The sequence below is a fragment of the Lissotriton helveticus genome, chromosome 5_1 (assembly GCF_964261635.1).
Source record: "Lissotriton helveticus chromosome 5_1, aLisHel1.1, whole genome shotgun sequence".
In the NCBI taxonomy this organism is placed as follows: domain Eukaryota; kingdom Metazoa; phylum Chordata; class Amphibia; order Caudata; family Salamandridae; genus Lissotriton; species Lissotriton helveticus.
Genome location: NC_136065.1, coordinates 1096565439 through 1096581314, shown reverse-complemented (window position 1 = coordinate 1096581314; position 15876 = coordinate 1096565439). Strand labels below are relative to the sequence as shown.

The 15876-nt window shown below is 47.1% G+C and overlaps 1 protein-coding gene across 10 annotated transcripts in view; it reads left to right on the top strand.

The window, feature by feature from the left end:
- Positions 1-15876, top strand: part of STN1 (STN1 subunit of CST complex) — a 508555-nt gene that overhangs the window by 266553 nt on the left and 226126 nt on the right. For all 10 annotated transcript variants that reach the window (XM_078643719.1, XM_078643715.1, XM_078643710.1 and 7 more), the window contains 2 exons: positions 10796-10901; positions 11532-11691. In XM_078643719.1, the coding sequence (XP_078499845.1) occupies positions 10796-10901; positions 11532-11691 (266 nt within the window). The remainder of the gene's footprint in view (positions 1-10795; positions 10902-11531; positions 11692-15876) is intronic.

Sequence of the window (15876 nt, the reverse complement as noted above, 5' to 3'; positions counted from 1 at the left end):
ACTCATGTCTGAGCATACCCTTCCACACTCATGGTGGCCAAAATAATTACAAAAAGGGGGTGGTGATGGACAGAGTATCTGAGTTAATCAGAACACTCCTACCCAGTCAACAGATCAGGGCTTGATCCATCACCGTTTTTTAGCTCACTGCACCATCCCAGTTCAGAACCTGGCTATATGCAAATTAGTCTGTCCCTGGCCCAGTGCATCATGGGAACAGGGCAGACCAAACTACCAAGCCAATTCTTCACTGGAAAGGAAACAAGCTTCCGGGGACTGGTTTCTGGCATTACAGCCGTCTTCGGCCCGGCTTGCTTGAATCCTGATGGTGCAATGAGCAAGGGACTCATGTCTGAGCATACCCTTCCACACTCATGGTGGCCAAAATAATTACAAAAAGGGGGTGGTGATGGACAGAGTATCTGAGTTAATCAGAACACTCCTACCCAGTCAACAGATCAGGGCTTGATCCATCACCGTTTTTTAGCTCACTGCACCATCCCAGTTCAGAACCTGGCTATATGCAAATTAGTCTGTCCCTGGCCCAGTGCATCATGGGAACAGGGCAGACCAAACTACCGAGCCAATTCTTCACTGGAAAGGAAACAAGCTTCCGGGGACCGGTTTCTGGCATTACAGCCGTCTTCGACCCGGCTTGCTTGAATCCTGATGGTCCAATGAGCAAGGGACTCATGTCTGAGCATACCCTTCCACACTCATGGTGGCCAAAATAATTACAAAAAGGGGGTGGTGATGGACAGAGTATCTGAGTTAATCAGAACACTCCTACCCAGTCAACAGATCAGGGCTTGATCCATCACCGTTTTTTAGCTCACTGCACCATCCCAGTTCAGAACCTGGCTATATGCAAATTAGTCTGTCCCTGGCCCAGTGCATCATGGGAACAGGGCAGACCAAACTACCAAGCCAATTCTTCACTGGAAAGGAAACAAGCTTCCGGGGACCGGTTTCTGGCATTACAGCCGTCTTCGGCCCGGCTTGCTTGAATCCTGATGGTGCAATGAGCAAGGGACTCATGTCTGAGCATACCCTTCCACACTCATGGTGGCCAAAATAATTACAAAAAGGGGGTGGTGATGGACAGAGTATCTGAGTTAATCAGAACACTCCTACCCAGTCAACAGATCAGGGCTTGATCCATCACCGTTTTTTAGCTCACTGCACCATCCCAGTTCAGAACCTGGCTATATGCAAATTAGTCTGTCCCTGGCCCAGTGCATCATGGGAACAGGGCAGACCAAACTACCAAGCCAATTCTTCACTGGAAAGGAAACAAGCTTCCGGGATCCACCCAAGCCACACATTATGCATTTATTTCTGTCTCTAGCCTTCAGAAGTGCCTGCAATTGGCTGGGTCTCTGGTTGTCAGCTGATCCAGAGCTCAAATAGTGCAGCCAGTCACCATGGCAGTGAGAGGAAATTTCTTTTTGTGTAGTTTTGACATATGACCTGACGGAGAGGATGAAAAACACCCAAATCAGAATTTCATTGGGAGCAGAAAAACTGTTTGGTCATGAGGTGTGGGGGATGATTCCAAGATGGTACAGTAACCCACCTTCTTCCTTTCTCCCTTTTTCTCCTGGTAGTATGTTGGGTTTTCTGCCCCCCTTTGTTGGGCAGATTGTCTTTTTTTACCAACTATCTGCCTGTTCCAGAGGGTTCAGAAAGCCCACCAGACCATCAGGGCAAAAAGTTAATGAACAGAATTGGAGTGCTGTTTCCCCATCCTGACACTGCACTACATCCCTCACCTTGTACATGTATTTGTACATGTATTTATATATGTACATGTATTTATATAGCGCAAATCACCGACACGGTATCTAAGCGCTTGCTTAGGGAACCCGTCCTGGTATTCCCCTGTGAGAAACCCCTGGCAGGGTGTCCACAAGGTGAAAGCCAGGCATCCCGCCGCGAGGGGCCGTAGTGGAGATTAAGCAAGCTATTGCCCAGAGTCGCAGAGTGTGACCCCGTGAGTCAAGTAGGCACCGGAGCGAGAATCGTCGAGTTCGTGGAATTTTGAGCCCGAGACCCGCCGAGGCGGGGAATCGAACCCTGGTCCACGGTCGATCTCAGCTTCCGGGTCTGCCGCCTCTAACCACTGAGTCACGCTTCTCCACACCTTACCAGTTGCCTAGTCTAGTGGGCGTTCTGCCCCCAGAGGAGGGCAAATAAGGATGTTAGAGGGTGAGGGCGTGACAAGAAGCCAGGGTGCGACACCCCTAATCCATTCCCAAGCAAATCCCTAATTGTGCCCCACTCTGCCATGGCTGGGCAGATTGGGTGTAGCCCTACCCCCCACCCCCCACCCATTAAGCCCCCAGAGGGTCAGAAATACTTTGGAGCCCTTTAGGGATAGCGGGCACTCCCGATAGTGGGGGTGGAAGGGACACACCACCCCATTCGTAAAAAAAAAGTCCTTGGTGTCTTGTAAGATTTCTGCTCTTGTCCCCCTCCAGTGAATGTAGATTAGGGGTAAACCCTTCGACTTTTGGAAACATAGTGGGGTGGGCGTGACAATGAAGATTACAAAAAAAGTGATGGATGGAAAGCTGAAATTAATCTCTGCCACTGGTAATTACACATGGCTGCATCCTAGTCCATCATTTTTCAGCCCACCTTGACACCTCAGATTAGACTCTGCAATAGGAACAGTCCCGCTCGAACTGCCAAGCCGGGTGCTGTTCAAAACAGAACAGAGGCAACTCAATGCAAGTTTTAGCCAATGTGGGCCTCTTCAGTTGGGTGCAACTTTGGTCCAGTGGCACAGTGAACGCAGAAACCTACATCTATCTTGGCATACCCAAAAACAAAAAAAGTGATGGATGGAATACTAGAATTCCTCTCAGTCACCGGTTATTACTTGGGCTGCGTTCAAATCCATTGATGTTTTTTCCCACCACGTCCCTTGCTTGTACTCCCTTCTGGAGGTGGCCTCTGTGCTGGATGTACTGTTCCCATGAGGAGCTGGCTCAGTATGGATCTTTGTAAGGCAGGCTGTGTAGAATGGCTTGGTGGGTGAAAAACAATGGACTGGAATGTGATCCAATTGATTACCAGTGGCTGAGATTAATTAAAGCATTCCATCCATCACCCTGTTATTTGCTGCAGTTGATGCCCTAAGAGCGACTGGTATGCCCAGATGTGGTCACTGTGGCATTGAACTCAAGATGCACCCTACTTACAAGACCCAAATAAGCCTGCTTGCAGATTTTGTGTTCACTTCTCGGGGCAGGAGGTTCACCTGGCAGGCCAGAATAGACTGCTTACATGAGGAGCAGAGTGTGTACCAATTTACACTAAATACAGGGTTATTCTTTCACAGAAGTGTATTTAATTTAGCTGTTTCACATAATTAAGCTCCAGCAAATTATACACATCACGCTTATCCATAGTAAAAATATGCTGTGTTTATATACAGCAAATGGCTCATATTTAGGGAATAAAATCTTGTAAAATGTGGCAAAACAGCATTTTATCTATGAACATCTACTTTCTAATCCTGTTTAGAAATTCCAGTGAAGGGAGGCGCTAGGGGGCGCACAGCGGGATGGCTGCCTGACACAGCAGCTCCGCCGGGAAGATCATGCAACCGCGTTTAAAGGTTGTCAAACCTGCAAATCAGCCGACTTGAGCCATATGGTAGGATCTATAAACTTCAGGGGCACAATCGGCGCGACCCAGACGGTGGCTGCAAGCACTCTCCTCGGCGCCACCAGCTCCGGTAGGGAACGGGAGCCCAAAGCTAACATGGCGCCCGGTCGCAGTCTCCGACAGTGACCCTTATGCTGCAACTGACTACGGAGCGCATACACGACCGGCGGCCCCGGCGATGCCCTACACAGGATGAATGAGCGGTAAGAGACGCCTGCGACGCAGCGAGCGCAGACCATCACTCTGGATTGTACCGTTTTCGTGACTCCATGGGACAGTCATAGCACGGTCCTACACACAAGATGGCGGCGCTGTGAGAGACGTAACGGAGAACATTAACGGTTGACGGCAGGAACAGAGATCCCAAGGGTGGATATGTGTCACGGGTCCTTTCCCCACTGTTAGCTGAACAACAGCGCGTTTCTTGCCTCAGAGAGTTCCCTACAGCTGAGTTTGTCACCTAATTACCAGCGGCACCCAGGCGAATACATGCAAGATGGCGGAGCCCTCTAAACGAGCAGCAAGTCGGGGATAGATGCGACCACTCCGGGTAATATGCACACCTTAGTATAGCCTTTGGAAAATCGTGCACTATCCCCACACCAGCAAGCTACCAACGCCGCTGATATCGCTCTGCCACCCACCCCCTCATGACAATAGAGGGAGTTAAAATACCGCGAAAACTGGAAAGTGACTCTGGGCGCCGACATCTGGGACCCGCCGCTCTCGCTGCCCGCCATGCTGCCATGTCTACTCTCGTAAGCGGGAAGCCCAGATCCATCCGCTTTCAGGGACCAGTTTTCAGTCCCCGGTGAGCCAGTACTTCTGAGTGAGCTACATTGCCGCCACCACACATCGACGTCCAACTGTTCACGGGGACGGAGAAGACCCGAATCAGCACGTTAACCGGTCACCCCTGTGGTCCGATTTGAGTTCTGATACACGGACGACGTGACGCACCTTGCAGTTAACCACATACTACGTCCTGCACCTACGTTCCTGATTAGGTGATCCCAGTGCGTCTCCATCCCGCCCGACTGGATCATTGCTTCTACACGGTCCCAAGTAAAGCCGGGAAGGGGACCGCCAACCACCCTTCCCACTAGACAAACTCGAACACCTGTCGCAGGTGATTTCCAGAATACACCGTCGCGACGACCTTCGTGTGTTGCACGTCCGAGCTCAACAATCATGGGCAAACCTGAAAGGCAACAATCCAAACTCAGCTTTGAAGCGCGAAAAACCCCGAAGGGTCCAGTGGAAACAGTGGACGAGGAGGCGACGAATGGCAATTCGGAAGGAACCAACATGGCAGACATTCTTGCGGCTATTAACAACAACCTCCAAGATATTAATGGTAAGCTTGATAGTCTGACTGGTCGCATGGATAGAATGCATGCACGGATGGAGCAACATGGGGAGCGGCTGGATGACGCGGAAAAACGCATATCCACGGTGGAAGACGACGCTCATGCCACCACCACTAAATGTGCGGGTATGGAGAAGGTCCTGGCGGTAATCAAGGGGAAGGCGGAGGAATTGGAAGCAAGATCGCGTCGAAACAACATACGCATCGCAGGCCTTCCCGAGACAACCAACACGGGACGCATGGAGACTTATATCGAACAGCTGTGCAAAGATATCTTTGGTGAAAGTTCTATGTCCTTTGTGTTTATCGTCGAAAGGGCTCACAGGGCATTGGCGCCGAAACCACCGACTGGTGCAACGCCTCGTCCCATAATTGCTCGAATCCTAAACTACAGAGATCGAGATACCATACTACGGCTGGCAAGGGAGAAAGGCGCCATCACCCATCAAGGTAACAAACTGGACTTTTTTCCAGATCACACGTATGCAGTGCAACAAGCGAGAAAAGAATTCAGCACCGCCAAGGCCAAACTACGTGACCTGCAGATACCATATGCCATGCTGTATCCGGCGCGACTTAAAGTCACATGGGAGGAGAAAACGATCATCCTTATGACTCCTAAGGCGGCCACGGACTTCATAAAAACTGTGACGACAAAGGGTAAAAAGGTGAACCGCAAAGAGAACGCAACAGACACGGAGTAAGGTAAGATGGCGACATACTGCACTGGATAATGTGATGTACACTATTTCTATCGCTGGATGCCTTACGGCATGACTTTCCCCCAGACTAACTCTGGCTGCCTACGAACCTCTGCACATCCAGGGGCCATGGACACATAGACAATGTCGTGCCAGTCGGGATCTGTGGGGCATATTAACACGACACGCTGAACTAAAGGCACAGCTCCTGCAGATGTACTCTTGACTACCACACTATGAGACATTGGATACATTACTCGCAGCAAGTAGTGGTAACGCTGATGTGACTTGGGAACACAGGCACACACTCTCTGTTGAGGGCTTAGTGATTACACTTATGCAGACGACTTCTCGTCCACTTGTGGCTGGATAGTTAGCTACAATTTCAACCTACACTATGCATTATTGGATTATGATCTGACCCCATCCTTTGAGTAGGATGGTGAACGTGCGACCCCGGCGGACCTCCACATGGGAGTTCCCCAAAGTTATGGTTATTGGTGAAGTTTTTAAAGGGACATGGCTTCAGCCAATTTGGGTTGCTGATGTGGGTGGGTGTGGGACCAGTTGGGGTTTCGTTAAACTTGCAACACCAGTATGTTTGAGATGCATTGCTAATTCCCGAAAACAATTCCAAATATGTACCATGGATCTTTGTCACTGTCTGATGGTGAGTTATGCACTTCCAACTCTTCAGCTGAAACATATGTGGTTATGTATCATTTCGCAGTTGAGTAATGGCTAACACTAATGGACTGAACTTATTGACATGGAATTTACGGGGTATCGTTAATCCCAAAAAAACTAGACAGATATTTGCAAGTCTGGACAGGCACCACATTGACATTGCATTACTGCAAGAGACACATGTAGCCCCAACTATGTATAGAAAGATTGGGTCACGGTGGGCCGAATCGTGCTACTCATCCTCATATTCCTCCTACTCAAGAGGGGTTATGACACTGGTCAGGAAAGGTGTTAACTACAGAGTTGAAAGGTCCATATCAGACCCCAACGGTAGATACGTCATCGTGTCTGGCCTATTGCGAGGCCAACCCCTCACATTGGTGAATGTTTATGGACCTAATGTGGACTCACCCGAATTTTTTCAGGAACTATGGAATAGAATGGTGGAATTCACCAACACATACATCATATGGGGGGGGGACCTTAATGTCGCATTGAATGACACCCTAGACCGCTCTGGCACTACCGTTGAACCACATAGACAAGCAAGGGCTAAGATTCAAGACATGATGTCCACTTTCCCCTTACGAGATATCTGGAGGGCCAAGAACCCAGATACGACTGCTGCCACCCACATTAATGCCATGCACAGCAGCTGGTCCAGGATAGACTACTGGCTGGGGTCAGATGGGGTCTTGCTGTGGACTGACAACATCTCTGTGCTTCCCAGGACTGTATCTGATCACAATCCCCTCAAGCTGCAGGTCCGGATTCCACAGTATACACCCCCGCCATTCAGTTGGCGCTTTAACGCCAAAGCACTTTTAGACCCCTTATACGCGGACAAAATAGCGACGGCTGTCGCAGAATACTTCCAATTTAATATGGCATCGGTCGAAGACCCAGGTATACTTTGGGAGGCCTTTAAGGTGACACTTAGAGGGGTTTGTATCAGTACCAGTGTGGGGATACTGCGAGACATAAGAGATCAGATTAAGAAGTGTGAAATGAAGATAAGAACGCTTGAAATGGAATATGATAGGACGCAGGATGCTACTGTATTGGGGGAACTGAGGAAGGCACTTACTGAACATCAAACATATGCCACTGATGAGCTGAAGTATATCACCAAACGACCAGTAGCAAAACAATATGGAGAGGGTGGGAGACCAGGCCGCATACTTGCATCGAAAATTTGCGATGGGAAACCCCACCAAACCATAACACAGATCAGGGACTCCACGGGCATTCCACTGACACAACCCGAAGACATATTACGTACCTTTGTAGATAACTTTAGCACACTGTACACCTCCAAACCCACACCGCCCAAGGAAGAAACACTAGCCTATTTGAACGACACAGCCATTGCCTGGTTATCGGATAGGCAACGTGAATACCTAGCGATGCCAATTACAGTAGAAGAGGTTAAAGACGTAATTCGCTCCTTGCCTAATGGCAAAGCGCCCGGCCCTGACGGGTTCACCTGCGAATTTTATAAAACATACGCTGACACTTTGGCGCCACACCTCGTTGCCATGTATGGGAATGCATTTGATCAAGCCACACTCCCACCATCACTACGAGAAGCTGTACTCATAACCCTACTAAAACCCAACAAAGACCCAGAATGCTGCGACTCCTACCGACCCCTTTCACTACTAGACGTCGACTCAAAGATACTAGCCAAATTGCTGGCGGTCAGACTACAGCCCCTAATGACTAATTTGATACTAACGGACCAAGCAGGGTTCATACCTACCAGAGCGACCTCCCACAATACTAGGACCTTGTTCGCACTCTCCCACTATTTAACTCCTAACACTAAAGCGGTGGCGGTTATGCTAGATGCTGCCAAAGCGTTTGACTCAATTGAATGGCCGTACCTGATTGCAATACTCCAACGCATAGGCTTCCCGCCACGGTTTGTAACATGGGTAACGCTCCTGTACACGAACCCTGTAGCCAGGGTCCGGGTCAATGGTTATATTTCAAGCCCCTTCCCCATAAGCCGAGGAACACGGCAGGGTTGTCCTCTGTCCCCATTATTATTTGCGCTCGCGTTGGAACCACTAGCATGCATTATCAGACAATCATATAACCACTCCGCATTACACTTTCCGGGCCGTCCATTACACATTTCTATGTATGCTGATGACATGCTGTTATACATTAGAGATCCCGAACAAAATATGAACCCCATATTACGCGAGTATATCAAATTTGGCGGGCACTCGGGTTTACAGATCAATTGGGACAAATCGTAATTATCCCTCTTACAGACACCACGAAGCGACACCCCACTGATTTCCCACTAGATTGGCAAACAGACCCGGTTCGGTACTTGGGGATTTGGTACAGCAGGGACCCAGAAGAAGTTATTCGTACAAACTATGGCAGAGTACTGGATAAACTGAATAGGCAAATTGACCGATGGATACAACTCCCACTGTCACTAGCTGACCGTATAGCCATAACCAAAATGAATATCCTCCCCAAGCTCCTGTACCTGTTTAACAACATACCGATTACACCCCCGAAAGCAGTGTTCAAAAATATCACCTCGATGGTTCTCAGACTCATCTGGGCGGGTAAGCAGGCTCGCATAGATTTACGAACTTTGACTTTACCCTATGAAAGAGGTGGATTCTGTGTCCCTGACTTTTACCTGTACTACCTCTGTGCTCAAGCGCAGTATGTAACATACTGGTATCACACAGTCCCTTATCTTACACACACGGCGGTGGAGGAGGGGGACGCCTCTCCTACACCGCTGACAGCGATGATCACGCATAAACGACCGCCGTTGCACGCAGCGGATATTAACACAGTGGACACAACAATAGCTGCTTGGGGCGCAATTGGCCGCCTAACGCACAAAACACCACTCTACGCGCCAGCGCTGCCGTTACACTACCATCCCCAGATTTCTGTCACTAACGAACAAGTGGGTATGGGTCTTCTAAAACAAGTTGGTATTGCCACATTTGGAGATCTCTATCAGGATGGCGTATTCAGAAACATAGATGATTTGTCTTATATCAGCAATCAAACCGCCCTGTTCCGCTTCACGTATTATAGGCTACAAAGAGCAGTGCGTGATTTATACCCGAACTTCCCGGCAGAACCCCCCAGTCTAGACACACTGCAGTACGTACTCACCACCTCAAATGCGGCACACCTGGTTTCCCGCCTTTACAAGCTGGCCCAGAACGAGATCCCTTTCACATCTAACAGAGCCTGGGAGCGCTGGAATGAGTCCCTCTCAGACCCACTAACTGAGAAAGAATGGTACGCCACGTGCACACTGATCAAACTACTCACTCCGAATGGCAATTTACGCATTCTACACCTAAAGTACCTCCATCAATCATATCACACCCCATCACGGCTACACACGTTTGGGCTACGGGACGATGCTAAATGTAAACGGTGTGGGGAACAGGACGCGGACTTCATTCACCTGGCATGGTCATGCCCGCAAATACAGGACTATTGGGGGCAAGTGATTGCAATTCTTCGGAACATGGTGGGAATAGAATTTGACTGCACTATAAAACTGTGTCTACTGGGTCTACAAACTGGGGTCAAAGCAGGGAAACGTAAGTATTGTGCAATCTCCCTGCTGTTAGCTAAAAGGCAAATTTCACAATGTTGGGGTGGCACAAGAGTACCGACCACGAAACAGTGGCTAAAAGATCTAGCACACTGCAAGACTCAATTGCTAACTTATGAGGAAGAACTACCGGCAAGGTCTAGACCGAAAGACTACTGGTCTTATTTTACGAACTACTTGCAAAGTGTGGAATCCTTGGACACTCCGTGAAACCTAATGTTATCAGCACCATTTTATTTCAGGTCTACCTTGTGAAATTTGTGCACTAACTCAATTTTACCTAGTACTTGGTACAAATTATAACAATGTCTAATTTTATAAAATGTATGTTGGGATGACGGATGCGGGAATGTTCTGGTGTTTGTTGTATTACCATTTCTGATGGTTGTACTTACTTGTTTTGAAAATCAATAAACAGATTTAAAAAAAAAAAAGAAATTCCAGTGAAGAATTACTTTACAAGGTAGGCAAATAAACATTTTTTTAAAACTCATTGGCAAATTAAAAGAAAATGTTCTTAAATAATTAATCCTGCACAGTAAGGTGTAGACGTGGGTTCTGTGCCACACCAACCTTGACCTCAGCTTCACCAACTCCCAGATCTGTCTGTGACCAGGGAAGATCAAACCTAGTAACAAAGGCTTCCTCGGCCTTTGCACTGATCAGTTCGACCTGTTTGCAATCTCACCGCTGTGTATGTTCTTCACACCAGTTTGTTTAATATTTATCTCTTATCTACTCTTATAGGTAAAGTGGAGGATCCTGCATGCGATGCACAGATCTTTAGGATGCTGGATGTCCCTTATCTTTACAGGAATGTTTATGACTTGCCTTTCGAGACCTCACAAGACAAGTACGTGCATTCTCATGAGCTTACCCACTGGGGATACTTATTAATTCATGCATACTGTAACTCTTGTACAATTGCTTTTTAATATCAGCTGTCATCCTTTAGAGAAATAACAGAAATGTAGTCTGGCAAACATTGACAATTATGTTCTGTTACATGTGTCAGTCCCTCTTCATTTACCAGCCATAGTATACCTTTGTTAGACTATAATAGAGTAGACGGTCTACTAATCATTCTCTTCTTAACTCCATGCGTGCAGCGCATTTTCCCGCTGTGCGCTGACTTTTTTAAAAACCCGCGGTTCATGACGAGCTCAGCTCGTCATGAGCGTACGAGAGGTGTACCTCATGACGAGCTGAGCTCGAAGGGGTTAAAAGCATTCTTGTTTGCAGTTTATGAAACTAAGGGCCTTATGTAGAGTTTGGCAGATGGGACACTCCATCTTAGATGTGACATGGCGGATGTTCTGTCCACATTTTAACAAGTACATTAAAGCCTATGGTATTTGAAATATGTTGGACAGAATATCCACCACTTTTAACGGATTCCCCCATCCGCCAAACTCTAAACAAGGCCTTAATTCTTTAAATTGTTACTGTTTGATTTGGCGTCTTGTTCAATATTTGTCTGCAGTGACGACAATAATGAGACAACTGCAAGTGTGACCCACCAGCTAAGTGAGCAAGTGGAAGACTTCCTGACAAAAAATAAAATTCAGAATTTTTACCCACGAGAGCTGGAGACCGTTGACTCTTTGATGTCTTTGATCAATGACAAACTGCGCGAAACACAGGTCAGTACAATTTACAGATGTTTTATTCCTGGAAGAGTTTAGTTACCAAAATAATCTTTTGGTGTTGACGTACTCGCATACCCTAGAGCTAAGGTAAATATGGGTTTTGCAGCTGGTGGGAATGAAAGTCCTTGGTATTAAATGTTTTAACTGGTTGTAGTGCAGAGATGTTAGGTGCAAAAACAGCTCTGTGATTACAGGAACTCCTAAAAGGTAAATATGGGTTTTGCAGCTGGTGGGAATGAAAGTCCTTGGTATTAAATGTTTTAACTGGTTGTAGTGCAGAGATGTTAGGTGCAAAAACAGCTCTGTGATTACAGGAACTCCTAAAATGTAAAACTGTATCAAATATGTGGCAAGCATACTTTTAAAATTCTAATTGTATTCGGATTTATTTTATAAGCGCGCATTCACCAAGACGGGCATCTTGGCGCCACGGAATGGTCCAAAAAATAAAACCTGTATGGCGTTAACAAAACAAGCGAGCCTTGAAAGCCTCTCTGAAGGTTAGGTAGGGCTGCATGCTCTTGATGTGTTGAGAAGAGTATTCCAAAGTTGAGGAGTGAGCAAATGACGTGCTTGACCACTTGTTCAGGGTCATTTAAGACTGGAAAGCAAGAGTGAAAGCTGCGAAGCAGAACATACACTTCTACACGGATCATACTTGGATAATAAGAGGTGAAAAGCTCCAAGACGGGAGATGTTTCTGTCTTATAGAACACAATCAATCAATCAATCAGTACATTTGTAGAGCGCGCTACATACCCGTGAGGGTCTCAAGGCGCTATACACAGCGTACATGAGGCAGAGAGTTTTGTAACTGATTATTTACTTAACTGGGAGCCAGTGTGTCTGGACTCTGGCCCGAGACACATGATCGAATTTTCATAGGTAGCTTGCACTGCAAAGTTCTGGATTCCTTGACATTAGGAAATAGAGGATTCGCGAAGGCCTTAATAGAGAATACTATAATAACCAATTTTTTGGGGGGAATATCTTTATTGCATTTTTATTATTTTCTCGGTACCAACAAATCAAAAACAGGTTTATATTGAACTTGCATACAAGATCAATATCACTGTGTCATTACATATATAGCCCTGAATATTGCCACTTGGTGATCACAGCGTAATCCGTCTCTATTTTGCAGAAGGTAACGTTCATTGACAGTCTAATATGGGCATCTGATACCCACATATGCTGTCACCTCCAATTGAGGGGCGGGACATGTCCAACATATATATCTTCTTCCTGCAATAATTAGTCAGATGTGAGTAGGTCTACCAGCACAGTTACATACAACTTGTGCACGATACAATTGTTGAGTGACAATAAGGCATAGGTGATAGGAAGTGAATGATGCCACTGATTGTAAGATATCTTCGTTTTCCAACTTTTTTCATAAATCTTTTTATTACACAACAAAAACAAAAAATAAAAACGTATTGGGTGCCATACATTCCGTCATAATAATAAGGTGAACAGTTACAAATAACAGGATACATGAAGAGCGACAAAAGAAGTTGCTGAGACACCGACGTTAGCGATCATTCGACAGTATACGAATCAATACAATTTATGACTCAACCTATGCGCTACAGCCCTCAGAACCCGTCCACCCATAGAATCAGGATTTTAAGTGAGTATAGCCCCCGGATACTAAAATATGATCAGAATTGAAGAAGGATACTTAAATACAAGAGCATAAGCAGGATAAACTACGGATATCTACGCTTAAAATAAACAACAAAGAAAAGGAACAACGCTAAACGCGCAAACCCCCTCCCCCCACCCTGCACCCCTGCATGTAGCTTACGCTCGTCCCCAACTAGCAGTGTGCCCCATCTAATCTACAAAACTAAAAGTAGTAAGTGAAGGAGGACCTTCGTTCAGGCCCCCGGCCCCCTCCCCCAGCGAGATCTGAGCCTCCCCACTGTGTACGGATTCACTTAGCTAAATATAAAACATCATCATTGTTCGCCTGCCTCGCCTCCCACAACTAATAATATAAAGTGAGTCCCGAACAGCCACCAAGTCCACTAATGTCATCAAACAGTCAACCATTCTCAACCTTGGCCCGCCGAACAGGCGTGTGAATACTTCCCAGCCGAACTGCCGCCTCCTCAGAAGAGTCAAAGAACCGAAAGTTTTCATCAAGGTGCACCCAGAGGCGAGTCGGAAATGGCAGATCATAGTTAATCCCATTGTCTCTGAGTTTCCTCTTCACCGGCAAGAACCTCTGTCGTTGTTTCCGAACCAATTGAATAGAGTCCGGGAAGGAGGCCAGGGCCACACTTTCGATCCGCAGTATTCGGACATTAGCTAACTTACTGTCCAGAAGCTCCCCACCTCCCGTTTCATGGGGTTTTACGCCATCTATTAGTTTGGCCGTTGTGGGTGTCATGGCTCTCGTTTTTTAATTCAATCGAACGAAGTCTGTTCTCATTAGCCCCATCTCAAGCGTAACGGCAATCAGTTTATTATCTAGGGCTTGCACTCTCCGGCCCAGGAAAGAATAAACTTCAATGATGGCCGCCATGACAGCTCCAAGCGTTGGTTCAACCCTGGCCTGTCTCATCTCTTCTTCCTCGATAGCGACAATCATCACCTCCTCCGGAGACCCCTTGGACAGGATATATCGTCCCAATTTAGACGTTTGGGGCTAGATGTAGGTAATTCTCATTTACCGACTCTAGAATACCGAATTTTACCGATTCGGTATTCTAGATTCGGTAAATGAGATGTACTTAAAAATTCGGTATTTTTTACCGAATCTGTAGGATTCTGTAATTTCCGAATCGGTATTTACCGATTCGGTAATTGTCATTGATTTCTATGGGCCTCCGCCTTGAGGCCCATAGGAATCAATGTTAATTACCGAATCGGTAAATACCGATTCAGTAAAAATACAGGATTTGCAAGGGGGACAGGGTGTCACTTTGACACCTTGTTGCACCCCTGATACTGGCTTGTGTGCCATGTGGCATGTATGTGTGTCACATGGCACAGGTGTACATGCACAGATGGGCATGTACACAGGAATTAGTTATTTACCATGGAATAGTATTCCATGGTAAATAACGATTCGGTAAGGGCCTGTGGCACTGATTACAGTGCCACCTACATGTAGATTTACCGATTCGGTAAATATACTGATTCAGTATTTTACCGAATCGGTAAATTTACAGAATCGGTAAATATACCGGTTTGTTACATTTTCAGGCCTCTACATCTCCATCTGAAAATACCGGTCGGTAACGGCCGAAATCGGCCGTTACCGACCGGTATTTGCCTGCCTACATCTGGCCCTTGGTCTTTTCCGGTCCCTCTGGAGGAGCGGGCCTTAGTTGAACATAGATCGGTATTGGGCGCCATTTCGTTCACCTCATTCGCAATCTGTACCCCACATCTGTAGGTGAAGTCCCCGCCCTCATGCGGATTATCGGCCCGCGTACGATCCCACCGATTTTAGGGGACACTCCAGGGTTGCCATCAGGTTGGACCAGCATCCATCGGGCCGAGCAACTGTTAACGTCCGGGCCGTTCAACTCCGGGTTCCATCAGTCAGGGCACTCCGACTGCAGCCGCCGTTTTGTTATATTGCTCTGCTTTTTCTGCTATTCAGATTGGGGGTCCACCGTTAAAATCGGGCAAAATTCAGCTTCCATACCGGCTGACCGTTCCCTCCCGGACTCCCATGGCCGATGTTGTTCAACTAGTAGCCGGCTGCTCCGCTACTCGAGGCCCTGGCTCTAAAGCTGGTGCAGGCCGCAATCTTAATGGCAACGTTTCTCCGTCATCCAAGCTGGTGGATCACTCGGGATCACACGATCAGGCGTCACTTCAACTCATCTATGCGGGGGCAGGGCGTGGGCGCAGGATAATTAACAGGATCTTGTGGCAGGAGAAGGAGGCCAACGGAGCCGGGAGCTTAGGCGGCCGTCTTGGTCGCCAGCTTGGCCCCTCCCTGTTTTCCAACTTTTAAATCACAACTAATAAACGTAAAATGAATACAAAAGAATGGGAGATATCAAGTACACAATAAAATATATGTCTCCAGTGCGTCATGTGCCTTTCGAGTGAAGTCATGCCATGGGTCGCGTGCTTTTAGCAGGTTTGGGTTGCTATTCCTAGTCAGTATGTGGTTGCGTGGTTGTCAGGGTATCATGCATCTGGGGTTGTGTC